At 41.3% G+C, this 21,516-nt stretch overlaps 1 protein-coding gene and 1 pseudogene across 11 annotated transcripts in view; one reads left to right on the top strand and one right to left on the bottom strand.

Annotated features, from left to right (window-relative positions):
- The window catches only part of IWS1 (interacts with SUPT6H, CTD assembly factor 1), a 93,679-nt gene that overhangs the window by 42,473 nt on the left and 29,690 nt on the right, over nucleotides 1-21,516 (top strand). For 2 of the 11 annotated variants that reach the window (XM_003276107.4, XM_030800936.1), the window contains one exon: nucleotides 3,285-3,641. In XM_003276107.4, coding sequence (XP_003276155.1) covers nucleotides 3,285-3,416 — 132 coding nt within the window. In that variant the 3' untranslated portion in view covers nucleotides 3,417-3,641. Of the gene's footprint in view, nucleotides 1-3,284; nucleotides 3,645-14,059; nucleotides 14,207-14,310; nucleotides 15,400-15,966; nucleotides 16,151-16,280; nucleotides 17,236-21,516 lie in introns of those variants that run through there. The other 9 variants (XR_004027238.1, XR_004027237.1, XR_004027235.1 and 6 more) reach the window with 9 other exon arrangements.
- On the bottom strand, nucleotides 11,984-12,208 carry LOC115831981 (annotated as a pseudogene).

The following is a 21,516-nucleotide window of genomic DNA, read 5'->3' as shown; positions in this document are numbered from 1 at the left end:
ATGGAAATGGCTTTCCAGTGAAACACTTTTTGTCTTAAGTATCGTTTTTGTTTTCAAAGTTATTTAAATAAATTAAAAAATAAATAGAGTGTTTTGTGTTTTTTTGTTTTTGAGACGGTGTCTCACTCTGTAACCCAGGCTGGAGCACAGCGGTGCAATCTCTGCTCACTGCGAGCTCCGCCTCCCAGGTTCACACCATTCTCCCGCCTCAGCCTCCCGAGTAGCTGGGACTAGGGCAGGCACCCGCCACTGCAGCTGGCTGACTTTGTTTTTATATTTTTAGTAGAGATGGGGTTTCACTGTGTTAGCCAGGATGGTCTCAATCTCCTGACCTAGTGATCTGCCTGCCTCGGCCTCCCAAAGTGCTGGGATTACAGGCGTGAGCCACTGTGACCAGCCAACAATTTGAGTTTTTAAATGTATTTCCAGATGTGCCTTGAACTTAGTTTTTATAATTATAGAAAATGTTTAGGTACAAAGAGAAAAATTATTCATGGTCCTAGCATTCAAAAGCAGTTTGACATATTTGTTGTCTTTTTTCCCACTGATAATGTTAATTAAAATTATACTAAATATTAGCCTGGACAACATGGCAAGACTCCATCTCTACCCAAAAATTAAAAAATTAGCCAGGCGTGGTGGCATATATCTGTAATCCTAGCTACTTGAGAGGGTGAGGTGGGAGGATCACTTGAGCCCAGGAGTTTGAGGCTGCAGTGAGCTAGAATCATGCCATTGCACTCCAGCCTAGGCAACAGAGTGAGACCCTCTCTTTAGGAAAAAAAAAAAAAAATATATATATATATATACACACACACACACACACACACACATATACACAGACACACACGCACACACGCACACACACACACACAGAGAGAGAGAAAACGACCAAATTATAATTTTGGTTATTTTCCTTCATTAAACCGCCTAGTCGATTTATCATTTTTAATGGCTGCATAATGGTCTATCCTGAATATAATTTGCTTTTTATTATGTATTTTCTTTCTTTGTAAAGATGGTTTCACCATCTTGCTCAGGCTGGTCTCAAGCGATCCTCTGGCCTTGACCTCCCAGTGTGCTGGGATTACGGGCGGGAGCCACCACACCTGGCCATAAATATAATGTGTTTATTCATTCCTTTATGATTTCTGATTTTTTACTCCTAAATAATGTAGTAACCTGTGCTACATTGTAATTTTTATATATTCATTTACTCCATGGAATACTTTTAAAATAACAGTAAAATGACAAAAGCAATGCCTATTTTTTCATGAACTTTTAAAAATACAGAAAGCATAAATAAAATTAATGCCATCTGTAATCCCACCACAACTTAATGTTAACATTTTAGATTATTTCTTTTTTTTTTTCCATACGTATGCATAGACAATTACTGGGTTTTTGTGTTTTTTTTTTTTGTTTTTTCTCAAGTGGCATTGTGATCGTATTCTTTTATACCTTGTTGGGTTTGTTTTTTACTTACCATGGTAAAAATCCATTTGAGTGAGCATTCTTGAGTGGTTTCACATTGTGTCTTCACACAGTTGTACCATAATTGAAGCTGCTTTTGGTCTGGCTCTGGTAAAGCAGTGTAGCACACACTCTTAATTTCTAAGGAAGTGTAGTGTTCCCTTGATGAATCAGGAGAAAGATCATTGAACTCGGTGTATGAGGTACTATGGTGTGTCTTTTCAAGCTTGGGGTAACTAGGCATTTGCAACTACCAGTCATATATTTTGTAACCCACTGGCCCGTGTGTGCCCTGAATGCTGAGGCTAGACAGATCCATCAGGGCTTAGATAGTTAGTGAGGGTCCTGGGAGTAGGCGAAGGGAAGTCCAGTTAATGTGTGAAGCTGCTGGGAATTGTGTAGTTGGCAGAGATTTGAGCAGGTAAAGCTTCCGATGTGGACCGAGTACAAGTACTAAGATCACGGCACATCCTCTAAAAGGAAGTCAGATATTTGGGACTGTCCAGGAAATCTGGGTGATAGTGTGATGGTGGCATAGCTCTTTCTCATCTGACACTTTTTACGCTTACTCAGAGTACTCATGCCAAGTATTGAGACGATACAGAATAATGTTTGAATTGAGATATTCCTAGAAAGATAGGTCAACATGGCTCTTGGTCAAGAATGACTTAAGAGTTCCTTGCCTAGTGCTCAGCTGGCTTCATGTCATGGTTGAGGCTGGGTCCAGAGGTGGGATAAGATTCCACCAAAGAAGCTCACCAGGCTGGTACTGACCCCAGAGTGTCTCCGAGGCCCTACCTTATTTTAGCATTCTTTTGACTTGAGTTTCAGAGGTGATTCAGTAGTAAATGTATGGGGAGAAGAATTAGAGAAACTCATCTCTTTTTAAGCACTCATCATTCTTAAACATCTAAATTGTTTTACAACAGAGTCAGCAAACCTTTCTAGCATTTCTAAAAGATGGCAGTTTCTTGGAGACCACATCTTTGCAAGACAGTATTTTCAAAATATAAAATAGCCCCTAAACCAAACCTTTAAACATAAGGGGCAAGTGGGTAAAGACTTAATATTCTTTTTATGTCAAGTATACTTAATGTAAGTCTAGTTGCTCGTGAAGTAGTAAAATAGTAATAGCTCCTATTATTTTGAGCACTGACTATATGTGCTCAGCCTCTGTGCTTGGATCTGACGTCACTATCTCATTTCCTTCTCTCAGCAGTTCTGGAAGGAGTACCTACCCTGGGTATGCTTTGCCCAGGGTCACAGAAGTTACTGAATCAGAGCAGGGATTCACCCCAAGTCTAAAAACCCAAGAGCTCTTGCACTTAGGGGTTCACTTCACTAATCATCTAACTTCATTTATTATGCTTAAGGCTTTTTCTCAGCTGACCTGACTTTGCTTTAGGTCATTCTTTTTTATGCCAGCGTTGTTTGAAAGTGTATGTCAAGCGGCTAGCTCCATGTTTGGTCTTCGAAAGGGAAAAGCATGCAGTTAAAATGTAATGTACATGATGGAATTGGGAGGATCATAGTCTCAGTTTCCCCCCCTTTCTCCCATCTAGGAGACCTCCATGGACTGCAGCAAAATTAAAAATAAAGCACAGGCAACAGAATTATTCTTCACTGAGAGAGTTTAATATGCGTTTCTAACACCATCTGTACTTTGTTGTTCTTGAGGTCATCAACACACATTCTGGTTATTCTAGAGCTAGGAGCTCTTCTGGTTGCTAACTCAGTTATAAGAAGATGAAAGACATAACTAGACTTATGTATTTCAGTAGTTTGCTCTTTAATTTTTCTCTTACTCTTAGTTTCAGGCGACCTCCAAGAAGGGTATCAGTCGACTGGATAAACAGATGAGAAAGTTCACAGATATAAGGAAAAAAAGCAGATCTGCACATGCAGTGAAAATCAGCATTGAGGGCAACAAAATGCCATTGTGACCTTGCCTGGAATGTGTCCCCATCTCTAAGAAATGCGCAATGGACTCTTCGGAGAAAGAAGATATTTTAAAACATTTTTAGTGTGTCTATAAATGGTTCAGCGTGTATCAGATGTTGTCATAGGACTCACTTTCTCTCAGTTATATTTAAAACCGTTGTGTACTTTGTACAAAGGAATACTAGTCATACTTCTATAAACTTTACACAATAAAATTTCATTCTGGTTTTTGGGGGGCTGTCTCTTCATTTCTTAGAGGATGCATTCTTAATAGGGGCAAAGATTGTTTCTCGTTGTGTGGGGAAAAATCTTATGATATTACAGGGGTTTGTGACCCTTAGAGGTTCAGTCCTCCCTAATTGTGGTATAATGAGGAATTTGTGTGGCCTTTGCCCCTGGTTGCTGACAAGGAATGTCTAAAACCCTTGTGGTTTCCTGAGTGATAGAGTGTCTCTGTTATGCTAACAAGGTGACTGTGTGGTGGGCTTTAGGATAGAGGCTGGTAACCAGAAACAGCTACTACAGAGGGTTGGGCCAGCAGGACCCAGGAGATTGAGACGCAGTCAGTGACCTGTTTGATTTAATCAACCATGCCTGCAAAATGGGACCTGATGAAGAGCTCTGGACCCCACAGCTCAATGACGCTTCTTGGTTGGTGAAGGCATTGGTGTGCTGGGAGGGAGAGGATTCCCCTCCATGAGGACAGGGGCACAGAAGCTCTGCCTTCCCTCCCAGACCTTCCCCTATGTATCCCTTCATTTGACTGGCCCTCCTAATTTGTATCTTCTATAGTAAAACTAATCATAGTGTTTTCTAGGGAAGCATAGTGCTTTCCTGAGTTCTGTGAGTCATTTCAGCAAGTTCTTAAACCTGAGAGGTTTATGTGAACCCCAAATTTGTAGCTGGTCAGAAGTGACAGTAGCCTGGGTACCTCACTTGTGGCTTGCATCTGAAGTGGGGGCAGTATTGTGGAGGACTGACCCCTTAAACCTGTGGAGTCTGATGCCAGCTCTAGGTGTGTCGTATCAGAATTGAATTGCAGTACCTTGGGGTGGAAATGGAATACCAACAAAACCTTATTAATGTGTTTCTCTTATTTGGGATAATTGTTTTGATTTTCATTTTTCTCTGGGATGGGGACTTAGAGAAATGATCAAGAAATACTACTGTCTTCAAGGAAATATGGATATAACTGAAAATCACTATGCCAAAAGCTTAGAGCAGTTGAGCAATTAGGGGAGAGAGAAAAATTATGGCTTGTAGCTATGTTTCTTGTTGCTCTATATTTGTGGTAATAGTCTCTATAGACTTAATTATGAGAGGTCTCTTAAGGTCAAGATGACGAGGCCCAAGAACATTTTATCAACTAGATTATTTTAATTACAGAAATCCTACTCTGATGCAGATTGGCACCTTGATCTTCAGAAACACATAAAACTACTTTTGGCCACAAAGACCTTTGAATAGCTAAAATAATGAAGTTTATATACTAAAACACTGATCACAAGAAACTCTTAAACTATTTACTTCCAACAAACGCAGAAGCACAGTGGGATATAGTGCTTTGTAAAAAGCAGGTGCGTAAAGGCATTAAAAGGTAATAGCTAACCACTAGATGGAGACAACAACCTAAGCTTTTCTGCAATGTTTTATACAAATACCCTAAAAAACACGTGAGAAAGAAAAAGCACAGGCATTTAGTGAAGCCTTACACTGATCATTAAAAAACAAATTTGAAACAAAGACAACAAAGATTTTTAAGTTATACGATTTTGTCATTTAATGGGGTAAGCTCCAATTACCTGAAAATTTCACTATTACAGGGTAAAACTACGATGTTGGCAAGTAAAAAGTTTTAATCCATACCTGGGGAATTCAAAATGGTAAGAGATTCTCCTGTACTGTGTTTGAAGGAAAAAATTAGTTTCTATATAAGTGATCCTTGGTGTTGGTTTTGTGGCAGCTCAAACCTAGCTGGCCAGAAAAACTTTTGAAGATATTTCCAATTTACAATAGTTGCAAAAATAGTAAATAAACTCCGGTATACTCACTGGTATTTACCAAGTGTTAACGTTTTTGCCATGTCATTGACTCTATCATCTTGTATATACATAGAGCTGTTTTTGCAGACTCAGAGTAACTTGCGGACAACTTGCCCCTTGAGCCCCAAATACTGAAGCATACTTCTTCCAAGAACATAGACTTTAGTTTTGTCCCAGAATTCATGATACTAACTTTGACAACTTGGCTATAAGAGAGAGTTGTGGGGGGTTTTGTTTGTTTCTTAAGAGATGGGTTCTTGCTGTGTCGCCCAGGCTGAAGTGCAGTGGTGTGATCATAGCTCCCTGCAGCCTTGAATTCCCAGGCTCAAGCGATCCTCCTGCCTCAGTCTCCTCCCAAGTGGCTGGGACTATAGGCACGCACTATCATGCTTGGCTTTTTTTCTTCCTCTTCTTCTGGTTTTAAGATGTACTATCTTAAACAGTTTTACTGCTCAGTGGCATTGAGTATGTTCACAATGTACAGCCATCACCACCATTCATCTTCAGAAATCTTTTCATCTTGCAAAATTTTAACTCTACGCATCAAAGAACTCTCCTTTCTTCCTCCCCCAAGCTGTTGGCAACCACCATTCTGCTGTCTCTTACGAGTTGTCTGTTCTAGGTACCTCATGTAAGTGGAATCATACATTTGTCTTTTTGCGACTGTCTTATTTCACTTGGTATAATGTCCTCAAGGTTTGTCCATGTGTCCAGATTTCCTTGCGTTTTAAGGTTGCATAATATTCCAGTGTGTGTATATACCACATTCTGTTTGTCCATTCGTCTTTCAATGGACACTGGGGTTGCCTCCACCTTTGGCTATTGTGAATAATGCTGCTGTGATCATGGGTGTACAAATATATGTTCAAGACCTTTTTTTTCTTCACTTCTAGAGACTATTAAAAAAAACCCTTTTTTTTTTTTCCAATTCTTTTGGTTATATACCTAGAAGTAGAATTGGTAGATCATATGGTAATTCCGTTTTAAATTTTTTTAGAAAGTGCCATACATACACTTTCCATAAGCGGCTACACAATTTTATATTCCCACTAATAGTACACAAGAGTTCCAATTTCTCCATATGCTTGCTAACACTTGTTATTTTTATTTTTGTTGGTAGCCATCCTAAGTGATATGAGGTGGTATCTTGTGATTTTAGTTTGCATTTCCCTAATGATAGTGATGTAGAGCCTCTTTTAATGTGCTTTTTGACCACTTATATATCTTCTTTGGAGAAATGTCTATTCAAGTCATTTGCCCAGTTTTAGATTGAGTTGTTTGGTGTGAGTTGTAGGAGTGCTTTGTGTATTCGTGTTAACGCTTTATCAGCTATATGATTTGCAAATATTCTCTTTCATTCTTTAGATTGCCTTTTCACTCTGTTGATTGTGTTCTTTGATGCACACATTATTTAAATTTTGCTGTATCTCACTTTTTTTCTTTTATTGCCTGTGTTTTTGGTTTCATATCAAAAAAATTATTGCCAAATTCAATATTATGACGCTTTTACCCTATAATTTTGTAACTTTAGCTCTTATGTTTAGGTCTTTGATCCATTTCTAGTTGATTTTTTGTATATTGTGTAAAATAAGGTTCCAACTTTATCCATTTGCATATAGATATCAAGTTTCCCCAGCAACATTCACTGAAAAAACTTATTTTCCTCACGGAATGGTCTTGGCAGTCTTGTCAAAAATCATTTGACCATATGTGCAAGAGTTGATTTCTGGACTTTGTTCTTTTCCATTGGTCTGTGTGTCGCAATATAGAACTGGCTGTGTCTGTCCCCACTATGACACTGTTTTGATTACTGTAGCTTTGTAGTAAATTCTGAAGTCAGGACATGTGAGTCGTCCAACTTTGTTGCTTTTCAAGATTGTTTTGGCTATTTGAGATTTCATATGAATTTTAAAATGGATTTTTCTATATATGCAGTAAACATTATTGGTATTTTGTTAGGAATTGCATTGAATCTGTAGAGGTGCTCTGGGTAGTATTGACTTCTTAACAATATTAAGTCTTAGAATCATGACCATGGAATATCTTCATTTATTGGTGTCTTCTTTAATTTCCTTAATGTTTTGTAGTTTTCTTTTCCTTTTTTCCTTTTCTTTTTCTTTCTTTCCTTTCTTTTCATTCTTCTTTTTGATTCAGATTCTCCCTTTGTTGTCCAGGCTTGTCTTAAATTCCTGGCTTCAAGCAATCTTCCCACCTCAGCTTTCAAACTAGCTAGGACTACAGGTGTGTGCCACCATGCCCGGATAATTTTTTTTGTAGAGTTGAGGTCTTGCTATGTTGCCCAGGCTGCTCTTCAACTCCTGGCCTCAAGCGATCCCTCTGCCTTGGCCTCCAAAGTGCTAGGATTACAGATGTGAGCCACCATGATGGCCTGTAGTTTTTAGTGTACAAGTCTTTCACCTCCTTGGTTAGGTATATTCCTAAGTATTTTATTCTATTTGATGCTATCATAAATTGAATTGTTTTTTTAAGTTCCTTTTAGGATTGTTCATTGTTAACATGTAAAAATGCAACTGATTTTTGTATCCTACAGCTTTTCTGAATTTGTTTATTCTAACAGTTTTGTTTGGCTTTGGGGGTGTTTTGTGGACTCCGGGCATTTCTACATGTAATATGTTGTCTGCGAACAGATAATTTAATTTCTTTCCAGTTTGGATGCCTTTTTAGTTTCTTTTTTATGCCTAATTGTTTGGGCTAAGATTTCCAGTACTATGTTGAACAGACTTGGCAAAAGTGGGCATTCTTGTCTTGTTTCTGATAAAAAGCTTTCAATCTTTCACCATTGAGTATGATTTAGCTGTGGGCTTTTCATATATGACATTTATTATGTTGAGTTTCCTTCTGTTTCTTGTTTGTAGAGTGTTTTTTTAATCATGAAATGATGTTGAATTTTGTTAAATGCCTTTTCTGCATCAGTTGAGATGATTATGAGTTGTTTTCTTCATTCTGTTAATGTGGTGTATTATATTGATCAATTTATATTTGTCGTTGAACCATCCTTGCATTTTGGGAATAAATCCTTCACGGTCATGGTGTATAATTCTTTTAGTGTGCCCTTGAATTTTCTTTGCTAGTATTTTGTTGAGGATTTTTGCAACATATTTATCAGGGATATTGGTCTGTAGTTTTAGTGCCTTTGGTTTTGGTATCAGGATAATACTGACTTCATAGTTTGGAGTTTGGAAGTGTTTCTCTTCAATTTTTTGAAGTATGAGGAAGACTGGTATTTGTTCTTTTTTAAATGTTTGGTAGAGCTCACTAGTAAGGCCATCTGGTTCTGAACTTTTGTTCATTGGGTGTTTCCTTACTAGTTATAGATCTGTTCAGATTTTTATTTTTTCATGATTCTGAGTTGGTAGGTTGTGTTTCCAGGAATTTAATTTGTCCGTTTTGTCTAGGTTATCCAATTCGATGGCATACAGTTGTTCATAGTACTGTTTTATAATCCTTTTTGTTTCTGTAAAATGAGTCATAATGTCCCCCCATTTGAGTCTTCTCTTTTTCTTCACCTAGCTAAAAGTTTGTCAATTTTGTTGATTCTTTTGAGGAACCAACTCTTGGTTTCTTTGATTTTTTTTCTCTTTTTTGTGTTCTCTGTTACGTTTATCTCTGCTCTAATTATTATTTCTTTCCTTTTGCTTGCTTTGTGTTTAGTTTGTTCTTCTTGTTCTTTAAGGTATAAAATTAGGCTGTTGATTTGAGATCTTAAAATTTGAGCATTTGTAGATACAAATTTCTTTCAGTATTGCTTTTGCTGCATCCCATAAGCTTTGGTGTTTTTATTTTCATTTGTCTCAAGTTATTTTCTTATTTCCCTTGTGACTTCTTCCTTGACTCATTGGTTGTTTGAGAATGTACCATTTGATTTCTACATATTTGTGGATTCTACGTTTTTCTTTCTGCTATGGATTTCTAATTTTATTCCATTGTGATTAGAAAGATACTTTATATAATTTCAGTCTTTTCAAATGTTTTAAGACTTACTTGTGGCCTAATAGCCTGTCCCAGAGAATGTTCCATATACTCTTGAGGAATATGTGTATTTTGCTTATTGTTGGGTGGTATGCTTTTTGTATATCTGTTAGGTCCAAATGGCCTATCATGTTGTTCAAGTCCTCTTTTTGAGACAGGGTTTCACTGCTGTCACCCAGGCTGGAGTGAAGTGGTGTGATCTTGGCTCACTGCAACCTCTGCCTCCCAGGCTCAAGTGATTCTCCTGCCTTAGCCTTTCAAGTAGCTGGGACTATAGGCATGCACCACTATGCCTGGCTAATTTTTTGTATGTTTAGTAGAGATGGGGAGTGTTTTACCATGTCGCCCAGGCTGGTCTTGAACTCCTAGACTCGAGTAATTCACCCACCTCAGCCTCCCATAGTACTGAGATTACAAGTGTGAGCCACTGCGCCCAGCCTCTATTTCTTTTTTGATCTAGTCTCTTGCTTTTCTATCAGTTATTGAAAGTGGGGTATTGAAGCCTACTGTTACAGAGCCATCTATTCCTCCCTTCAATTCTGTCAGTGTTTGTTCATATATTTAGGAGCTCTTATGTTTGGCGGGGCTGTGTGTGTGTGTGTGTGTGTGTGTTTATAATTGTTATATCTCATTGGTGAATTGATCCTTTTTAAAATATGTAATGTTCTTTGTCTTTTGTACCAATTTTTGACTTAGTCTATTTTGTCTGATATTAGTATAGCCACCCCTACTCTCTTCATTACTATTTGCATGGGATATCTTTGTCTGTCCTTTCTTTGTCAACCTGTGTGTACTTAGATCTAAAGTGAGTCTCTTGTAGACAGTATATAGATGGATTCTTTTTTTTAAATTCATTCTGTCAATCTGTCTTGATTTGGGAGTTAAAATTCACTTACATTTAAAGTAATTACTGATGGGGAAGGACTTACTATTGACATTTTGTTGTTTTCTGTATCTCTTATAGGCTCTTTTTGTCCCTCATTTACACCCTTACTGTGTTTCTTTGAGAGTTCAGTTGATTTTGTTTTTCTTTTTTTTTTTTTTTTGAGACAGAGTCTCGCTCTGTCACCCAGGCTGGAGTGCAGTGGCGTGATCTCGGCTCACTGCAACCTCTGCCTCCCAGGCTCAAGCGATTCCTCTGCCTCAACCCCCTAAGTAGCTGGGACTACAGGCACGTGCCACCACGCCTGCCCAGCTAATTTTTGTATTTTTAATACAGACAGGGTTTCACCATATTGGCCAGGCTGGTCTCGAACTCCTGACCTTGTGATCCGCCCGCCTCAGCCTCCCAAAGTGCTGAGATGACAGGCGTGAGCCACCGCGCCCAGCGAGTTCAGTTGATTTTTTTATGGTGGCATGTTTGGTTCCCTTCTCACTTCCTTTTGTGTATATTCTGTAGATATTTCCTTTGTGTTACCATGAGACTTACATAAAACATCCTAATGTTATAACAACCTATTTTAAACTGATAACTTTAATTGCATACAAAAGATGTCCTTTACAGCTCCGTCTCTTCTTTATGTTATTGCTGTCACAAATTACATCTTTATATATTGTGTACCCACTAGCAAAGACTGATAGTTTTTTAGGCTTTTCTATTTTAAGTCCTGTAAAATAATAAGGGGAGTTATGAATCAAAATTATAATAATACTGGTTTTTATATTTGTCTATGTGTTTACCTTGAAAGGAAAAATTATATTTTTATATGTCTTTGAGTTACTGTCTAGTGTTGTTTACTTACAACCTGAAGGAAGGACTCCCTTTAACATTTCTTGCAGAGTAGGTCTAGTGGTAATGAATTCCTTCAGCTTTTGTTTATTTAGGGATATCCTAGTTTCTCCCTTGATTTTGAAGGATATTTTTTTACCAGATACAGAATTCTTGACTGGACGCGGTGGCTCACACCTGTAATCCCAGCACTCTGGGAGCCTGAGACAAGCTGATCGCTTGAGCTCAGGAGTTCGAGACCAGCTGGGGCAACATGGCAAAACTCCATCTCTACAAAAAGTAGAAAAATTAGCTGAATGTGATGGCTCATGCCTGTAGTCCCAGCTGCTCAGGAGGCTGAGGTGGGAGGATCCCTTGACTACAGGAGGTAGTGTAGTGCTGCAGTGGGCTGAAATCACACCACTGCACTCTAGCCTGGGTCACAGAGTGAGACCCTGTCTCAAAAAAAAAAGAAAGAAAGAAATCTTTGTTGACAGGTTTTTCTCTTATCACTTTAAATATATCATTCTATTGCCTTCTAACTGCAGAGTTTCTGCTGAGATTGTCCTGGTGGGGCTAGAGAGAGACTACTAGTAAAGTACTGCACAGTTTTTTGGAAGGCATTGGTAACCACTGCTTATAAACCAACTCTTCCCCACCTGCCTGTGTACAACAATTTCTCAGACAGGCAGAAATTGTTGAATCAAACTCCATGTTGTCTCTTTCTGTGATCTTCCCCTATTGCAGCAGCAGAAGGCCTCTGATGTAAGACTCCCCCTGGAGCAGGTAGAGTGTCGTTTGGAGTGATGTAGATGTCTGTTACTTGTATATTTAAGGATTACAGAGATGTTTGATAAGTCCTAAGAGGTAGGATTACCCAGTGTAGTCATGGGCTAGAAATGTTGCAAAAATACCTGAGCCAAGGTCTCAAGTTGGCTGACTTTGTACTACTAAGCTACAGACATGCACTTCATATATTCATCAGTTTTTCAATTAGCAATAATCACTCCTTGAGTAAACCTCATTGGCTATGATACTGCCACTGCGCAAAGCTTGTTCGTCATTTTTTGAAGAAAATGAAGTACGTCACAGGATTACTTGTGTGCCTTGTTTTAAGCAAGCTCACCACATAAAAGTAATGGTTTCACCAAAACTTGAAGGTTATTGTTTGGTAAGAGATTCAACAGAAGACTTTAAAAACATTTTTGTTACTTTAAAGAAGGACTCGAATTACAAAGTTTGAAGAAGCAGCTAGTAAAAACACCACTCACTTTAGAAGAGGTTTTGGGTCTGTTCTCCCAAAGACTGGTTCTTACAAAACCCAGGGTCCTGGGCCCAAAGGTTCTTTCTGTGGCATAACTGCTTAAAAATGTGAGAGGAGAGATTCAGGGTGTGTCAGTCCCAAGGACAGACAGCTAGATATCCTTTGGTTCTACTTGACCTGGGTAGCAGTGGGTGAGGCTTTAGGGAAAACACTTTGTAAATTTTATTATGATGGCATGTAAACGCACAGGATTGGCAATAAAGGGACCTGGAGTTTGGTCTCCAGTATGAGAGGATCTCTTTTGGGCAAAGGATGATATTGCCACACAGAGTCAGGAGAGGGGATGAGCCTGGTCTTTGAGTTTGCAGGGGGAGTGATTTATTTGTAATTCTTTATTTTATGATTTTTGTGCAAGTAGTTAAGTATTTTGGCTAGAGATAGCATGGAAATAGAGTGAGTTCTCCAGACCAGTTCTATGTAAGACCAGCAGAGAAGGTTAGGTCAGTGAGCACTGGTGTTTCGAAGGGCTCTCCTGGAAGTCAGTCAATGTAGTCATGAGTAGAAATTCCAAGCTGGCCTCTACTAAAAACCAGATCAGGGAAAAAGTAGGGCCCAGGTCAAAGAGACTGTGAGCTCCCTGGGGCAGGGACCAGGTCTGTCTGATTGTCTCTATTTGGCTTGTTGAACTGAACTAACATATAGCACTTGTCATTTGACACCGATTGTAATTCTGTGAGATGATATTTGCATCTTAGATGAGGAAAATGGCCCATAGAGACCAAGATGCCTCCCATCTACTGAGTGGCTGAGTCAGAATTCAAGCCCAGGTCTCCTGACTCCAGATCCTGTGTGCCTTCCTAACCACCATATCAGCTAGATCTTTTCTATGTAAGAGTATGCAATAGCTTTTATTCAGACTTTTCATTCCTTGGCTTTTATTTTCTGATCTTTCCTAATTATTGCTATTTTGTTTTTTTCGAGGAAATCAGAGAGAAAGCTATGAGGCAGTTAAAGCCTGTTAAGGGTTTATTGAGAATATAATGATGTTCAATATGAAATAAGAATCAAATACACTAGAATTGCAGCATAATCATACCTTAGAGTTACTATAAGATTAAGTTGGAATCGAATTGATCTTATAGTAATGAATTTTCTTTTTTAAAGCTTTTTAGAGCAAAAGCTAATCAATCCCATAGCATAAGGGACAAAACCTACGTCGATCCCATAGCGTAAGTGGCATATAAGGAATATCCTGTGCATTTCTCTACAGAAAAGGAAAGGAAGCAGAACTGACTTTGTGCCCACCAGGTGTTGGGTCCGAGGTGTTGGGTCTTACTATGACCTTTACAAGTATTACCCTCAAGTTTTCCAACAAGTGGTCATCATTACCTTTCTATAAGTGGGAAAAATAGGTTTAAAGTAAATGGCTACCCAGAGTCACACAGTAAATAGCAAGCAATCCATGGATCTAAACTGAATTATTTCTGCCTCCAGTGCTCTCAGTTATGCTGTGGTGTTTTCTGGATGAAATACTAGGATTTAAATATATGCTTAGAGGTTTTGTGTCAAACTTTAAATTGCTCTTGTACTTTGTTAAACTTGTACCATCTGAAATGAACACCTGTATCCATTCTCTTTCAGGTTTTGCTGTTACTGCTCAATGTGATCACACCTTGAATAAGAAATGGAAAGCCTTGGGATGTTGATAAAGCTAATATCCTGAGGAAGAACTTAAGTGGGTCCCAGCTGAGTAGGAGGTGGGATTCAGCAGTACTGGTACATAGTTAGGTAATAATCCTCCTCAGGCATCACATTCATTGATTTTTGCTGGGCCTGGGGATCCTGGGAGAAAGTCGGGAACTTTGTGCACTCTTGGCTTTGATTACTGACAGGCCTAATGTGCTGGAGTGGCCCAGGCAGAGGCCTACTTGCGTAGACTAATGGGAGCCTCAAGAGAAAATCTACCTTAAGAAAAAGACCAGTCTGACAGCAAGCCCAGCTTCCCAAGAAGATAGAAGATTGGAGGCAAGCTGCTGTCCAGGTATGTCCTGAACCAGCCAACTTGAAGGTAAGTTTGCTCCCTGGGGAGAGAAGGGCTCTAGGTATGAACTAAAAGCTGTGTCCATAGACACTGTAACACTGGAGTTCAAAAAATGTTGCTGTGGAACAGCCCCTCTCATCTGAACCCAGACGGAATGTTCTCACCTCCCAAAAGTAGTGTCTTGTATTGCGGCACAGTGGTAGCTTTCTGGATCCACAGGCAAGGCCCTGTGGAGTCTCAGAATAATGATAAATCCTCTGGATGACGTAGGAGCTGGTGAGGTGAGTGGAGCGCCCTGCTATGGTGTGTCCGTAGGACCACTGGAGCCTGATGCTGCCAAAGCACAACCTGACCAGCCCCAGCAACTGGTTTAGGATCATACAACCATGGACATGCCCCTAGGATTCCTGGAAATACTAAGGGGAAAAGGATTTTCCTGGAGCTGGGACATTCTACATTTGCACAGGTGAGAACTCAAACCATTGAGATTTAGATATTAATGTAAAACAACTTCATCTGTACTCATTAAGACTGAGTAAGGCTAGGACTTTTCCCTTCTGCTGCATTTTAACATAGGTAGGAGGACAGGATTTTCAAGATGCCCAAGAAAGTAATCAAGCAATAATCATGAGCATCTTCATGAAGGAATGGTGGAGCCCCACATGACCCACGATCTGCACCCCACAGGACCCCCGCCCCACTGCTTCTCTGCCCTCATTTCGTAGCACTCCAGCCCGGGCCGCCGCTGGCTGGCCTTCCGTGCAGCACGCTGTCCCCTCAGGGCCTTTACACTTGGCTTCTCCCTTGATCTGGGTTGTGTTCTTCCCTATCTTCCCACTGTCTAATGTCCATGCGCCTTCTCCCTCACTTTCTTCAGCTCTCTGTTCAGACGTCACCTTTTCTGTGAGGCCTTCTCTGAGCTAACATAAACAGCAACAAGGTCAGTCTCAGTGGCTCACGCCTGTTATTCCAGCACTTTGGGAGGCCAGGGCAGGGAGATTACCTGAGATCAGGAGTTCGAGACCAGCCTGGCCAACCTGGCGAAACCCCGTCTCTACTAAAAATACAAAAAAAATTAGCCGGGTATGGTTGCGGGCACCTGTAATCCCAGCTACTTGGGAGGCTGAGGCGGGAGAATCACTCAAACCTGAGAGGTGAAGGTTGGAGTGAGCTGAGATTGCGCCATAGCACTCCAGCCTGGGTGACAGAGTCAGACTCCATCTTGAAAAAAAAAAAAAAAAAAGCAACAACTGCTTCTTGCCTTGTTACCCCTAATCTGCTTTATTTTTTCCCAAAGCACTTTGCATTATCTAGTATACTATACATGTAGTTGTTTATGGAGTGTATCCTCCTCATTAGAATGGGAGCTCCATGAGGGCAAGAACTCCCTCTGTTTATTCACAGATGTATCCCCAGCAGCCAGAACATTGTCACACAGTACATGTTCAATACATTTCATTAATGAATGATCATACTTCCTCCCTTTTTTGTTAATTAACTAATTCAGTGAACACTGAGCTCTACTAAGTGATGGATACTACTGAATAGCAGAGAACCAAAAATGAACAAGATAGCCTCTGCCCTTAATGAGGTCACAGTGTGAGGAGGGAGTCAGAATGGTGCCTCCTGACAGCTGGAGGAGATTGGGGAAAGCTTCGTGGAGGAGGTGCTGTCGAGTTGACTCATGAAGGGTAAGGAAAATTATGATGTGTGAACATTTGTTGAGTGCTTACCATCTCTCTGCTAAGCAACTTAAATATAGCATTATTTAATGCCATGAACAGGTGTGTAACATAAATACTGATATTACTTTTACCTTAGGGTTGAAGAAGCAGGCTCAGAAAGGACCAAGGTTTGGAGCTACCACTGGAGGAGCTAAGATTCAGACCTGGTTCTTCCTGGTTTCACATCTCATGCTTTAACCATGTGCTGGGCAGACAAAAAAGGCAGACACTGTGAGCAGAAGAAATGATCCATCTCAAAAATGGAAACTTCACGGTGTGTATTCAGGGAACCGCAGGAATTCCAGGCAAGAGATGAGGCAGGATTCTACCTCACTCAGAAGGTGAGATACAGGCCACAGGTATTTCATACCTCTGCCTCCTGATTCCTTCTTCCTTCCAGGATAGCTTACTTTTGTTACCGTATCGGGTGTCTGAATATGCTTTGATCTGAAGAAAGAATTCTATGATTGAAGCAAGGGATGGACCATGTGGTTGTAGTAGCCCAGATGGGAGGGGGGTCCTTGAGTAGGACAGTAACTGGAGTAACTGGGAAAACGAAGGGGAGACGACAGATAGGGAGGACTTTTAGAGATAGGACTGCTAGGACTTGGTCGCCATTGGCTGTTAGAGAGGCAGGAAGCTAGGCCTGGGTGAGTGGTGGAGCAACAGTGCCCATAACAGAACACTGTGTATGAGAACGTTCTGTGGGAGATGAAAAGTCAGGCAGGTTTGGAGCCCCTGTGGCTCGTCGAGCCAGGGAGATGCCCCATCCTGATTGGGATGTGTAAGGCTGGAGCTCCAGGTAGAGTCATGGAGCTAACAAACTTCAGCTTCTTTCAAGTTATTGCCCAGGAAGAGAGTCCAGAGAAAGACCAGCAGTGAGCTTGGGAGCAGCAGCTGTGGACACTGGGAATCTCCTCAGCACTGACGGCTCTGGACCAGAACTACATTGCTTCAGATCCCTTGTGAAGTCATAATTGGACAAACATATTATCTAAACCATTCAGGGAATTTTTTGAAATTTCTTAATTAAAGGAAGTTATCTGGGCAAATGAGGTCTCCTTGAAGCATTTTCTTCTATCAGTATGTGGGTAAAATGGCAGTGTGCGAAGCCCCTTCAGTCAAGCAGGGTTCTCTGTAACCCTTTTTTTTCTTTCTTTTTTCCCCCCAGTTAATACCTTGATTGCATTTTTTAAAATATAGTCTTATTAAATTTTTTTTTGTAGAGAGGGAATCTCACTATGTTGTTCAGGCTAGTTTCAAACTCCTGGCCTCAAGTGATCCTCCACTTCAGCCTCCCAAAGTGCTGGTATTACAAGTGTGAGCCAATGTATCCAACCCTTTGTAACCTTTGATCCAGCTATTTTTTTCATTCCTAGTTATTTTCACAACCCTGTCTGGAGTCACAGCCTCAGTGATCTTCCTTATTGATGAAATACCACTGGAAACAGACCCATTTTGGCCCAGCCTTCTTGTGAGTGCACAGTGCCCACCAGGAACAAAGTGTCCAGGCGACACCCAGCCAGGAGCCTCCACTTCAGAATGGAAGCCAGCACAAAGCTTGCTGTCAGTGAGGTTCCTGGAGGAACCAGGAAGCAGGGCTGAGGGAAGAGAAAGAGCCCCAGCGACTCACTGTCCTTGTCCTCCCCTTCTAGATCAGTACAGTCCCAGCTTCTGGTTTGGGAAGGGAGGGGAAGAACATGCTTGCCCCAGACCACACCCCACCTTCGGGCCAAGCAGGGCCGTGGCAGTATTGCAATGAGGAAGGAATGAACATTCTTCAGGGTGGTCTTTTCATCTACTCATGCAGGAGCCCATCTGGATCACTTAGAGTAGAGAACAGGAGCAAGAATAGAAGTGGCAAGGGAGGGTGCTTTGGGGTCATGTGACCCTGAGTCTTATCTCCTTTCTGCACCTATGGGCTATCTGGCCTAGGGCAAAAGTCACTTCACCCCCATGAGCTTCAGTTTCCTTCTCCCTGAGAAAGACGTCAGATGTCAGTGCACAGAGAGGTCATGGGGATGGATGTGCCCAGCAGGATGCCCAGCATCCAGCAGGTGCCTAATAGGTAGGGCTACCTCATTGTGGTTATCCTCCAAGTGACTATTATGTTTTTGATCTGCTTAACTTGGCACTGGATTTGGTGATGTGTGAACTTGTATTTCCCTTCCCACAGTTCATAGTAGTGTAAGGATTATGTGCTCAGGCTCTGGAGTTTAACCAGACCTAGCCTCAGATCCTGGCTCTAATAGTTTTACTAACTCTTTGACTTTGAATAAGTCATTTCCCTAATTGGTCTCTGTGGGAGTAATAATAGCACTTACCTTATAGAGGTGTTATTAGAAGAAAATAAGATATTATGTGTGGGAACTGTTTGGCGTATGGTAAACATTCAAATATTGTGGTATCCATCTTGGTGAAAATTGCCACCCTTCAAGGTCATATACTTATTCAAAATTGAGCACTTTCCATGGCTCAAAATATGTAACAAGGGTATTAGTTCATTTTCATGCTGCTGATAAAGACATACCCAAGACTGGGTAATTTATACAGGAAAAAGGTTTAAAGACTTCCAGTTCCATATAGCTGGGGAGGCCTCACAATCATGGCAGAAGGCAAGAGGAGCAAGTCACGTCTCACATGAATGGCAGCAGGCAAAGAGAGAGCTTGTGCAGGAAAACTCCTGTTTTTAAAACCATCAGATCTCATGAGACTGATTCACTACCACGAGAACAGTGCAGGAAAGACCCACCCCCACAATTCAATCACCTCCCACTGGGCTCCTCCCATGACGTGGGAATTGTGGGAGATACAATTCAAGATAAGATGTCGCTGGGGACACAGCCAAACCATATCAACAAGTCTTTTTTTTCTTTTTTTTTTTTTTTTTAGTAGAGACAACGTTAGTCCCACTATGATGGCCCAGGCCAGTAACCAACTTCTGGACTCAAGCAATGCTCCTCCAGCCTTGGCCTCCCAAAGTGCTGGGATTACAGGCATGAGCCACCACACCCATCCAGTTAACAAGTCTTAATATTGCCTTAAGAGTCCTTTGAATGTCTATAAATGGTAAAACAACCAACCAACCAAAAACCTTTGCTCTTTCAAGAAAGAGTAGGTTTGGAGTAGTAGCTATGTGATTCCAAGCCAAATATGCTGATTCAGATAGTTAGTGAGTCAAGATAATTACCTTTGGGGTCAAAGTAATGTGCTTCTTGTAACTCATGAAGATGCACCCAGAAGAGGCCTCCAGCAGAGTGAGCAGCAGCTATGCTGCGGGAGCCCTAGCTTGCAGCCTCTGGAGCAGGCACTTCTTGGCTCTATACCATTCACCCCCATGTGGTTTTTATATTATTACTTTTTAGATGGAAAGTAACCTCCTCATGGTTAAAAAAAGAAACAGTTCAAAAGGGTAAGAAAAATCTCCCTACCACAGGGAGGAAATCAGTTTCTGCTCTCTTATAGGAGTGTCCATAGCTATAGAAAGTCCCTTTTTAAAAGCATATAGGGCCTGGCATGCGCACTGCTGTACGCCTTTCTCTTCCCACTCATCACACTGCTGACAAAGATCTCCTGAGTGGGAGGCTTTGAAGCACTGCCCCCACAGAGAGGCACATGATACCCAAGAAATGCCCAGGGCTGGCTTTGGGGCCCCCAGATTCTTAAACGCCACCAAAGCATGTAATTGCCCCAGCTCCTTACTCTAAAATTCCTATTTTCTGGCTCTCTGACTTGTTTTGTTTTTGTTTTTTTGAGACTGAGTATCTCTCTGTTGCCCAGGCTGGAGTGCAATGGCATGACCTCCACTCACTGCAACCTCCACCTCCTGGGTTCAAGTGACTCTCCTGCCTCAGCCTCATGAGTAGCTGGGATTACAGGCATGCGCCACCAGGCCCAGCTAATTTTCGTATTTTTAGTAGAGATGGGGTTTCAGTGTTGACCAGGCTGCTCTTGAACTTCTGACCTCAGGTGATCCACCTGCCTCAGCCTCCCAAAGTGCTGGAATTACAGGTGTGAGCCACTACCCCCAGCCCTGGCTCTCTGAGTTTTAAACCACTTTCTTTAAATTTTGCTTCTAACTCTAATAGTTAGACTTCTTTTGGAGGGTGAAAGGAAGGCAGGAGACTGGGAGAAGGAGAGAAAAGAAAATAGGGGGAAAAAAGAAAAAGGGAAAAAAGAAAACCTTTTACATTACAAGGGTAACTGCAAAAATGACAACTGTGTCAAAACAACAAAACCAAGTTGAGACTGCCTGGATGCCTGTGGTCAACCAAGTTTGCCCAGTAACTCTGGGACTCAGGGAGAGGGAGGATCGGGGAAAGAAAGCCACTCCTACCTCCTAGGTTTGTGGATTACAGGCAATGGTGTGGGTAAGAGGCCCAGTTCTGGGGATTCCCGGGGCCAGTGCTAGAACAAAAACTCTATATCCGGCTGTCCAGGGTCTCACAGCAGTAAGTGGTCAAGTCATGGATTTACCTCTGACTCCAAAGGCTTCTCCATTGCCCACTCATCTCCCGTTTCCTTCAGTGGATAGGAGGGCCCAGGAGGGCCTGGAAGCCTGGGCTGAGTGAGTACTGTCAGCCACAGCTGGAGAGAGGCCACACACAGGCCCATCCACCCAGTGTGACGCGGTAAGGCGCTCCGCCCACCAGGCCATGTGCAGAGGCGACCACCCAGCATCTGCTGATTAAACCGCTACTGTAGAAGTCCCTGTTTTGGTCTTCCTAAATCAGGGCCTGGGAAAAAGACATGAAGAGGTTTCAATCCTCCATTTTTCTCAGAACAAAAGGCTTTTCCTGTCCACATCATATCACTGGCCCGGAATGCATCCACTGCAACTTCAGCGCCTTCAGCGCAATGCCGCACTGCCAGCCTGCCTGGGTCCAGGAGCCTTGGCCAGGATTTACCACCTGCCCCACACTTTTGAGGATTTCATCACGTGGTCTAATATGATTACAATACAATTCTTGAAAGGTATTGTTTTTACTTTAGCTTTTTCTTTTAATGTAACAGCTTTACTGAGATTTAATTCACATGCTACAAAGTCATTTTAAAGAGATAATTCAATGGTTTTTTTTTTTTTTTGTATATTCACAGTTATGTAACTTTCCCCACAATCCATGTTTAGATATTCTTATCACCCCAAAAAGAAGTCCCATAACACTCCCCATTTCCCCTCCTACCAGTCCTCAGCAACCAGTGATCTACTTTATGGATCTGATTATTCTTTACGCTTAATATAAATGGAATCCTACAATGTGTCGCCTTTTGTGTCTGGGTTCTTTCCCTTTGTATAAGGTTCTCTAAGGTCATCCATATTGTAGCCTTTCTTG

Source organism: Nomascus leucogenys, chromosome 20, assembly GCF_006542625.1.
Source record: "Nomascus leucogenys isolate Asia chromosome 20, Asia_NLE_v1, whole genome shotgun sequence".
NCBI classification, from domain to species: Eukaryota; Metazoa; Chordata; class Mammalia; order Primates; family Hylobatidae; genus Nomascus; species Nomascus leucogenys.
Note: the sequence above shows the minus strand (reverse complement) of the source record. Positions and strands in the feature narration are given on the sequence as shown.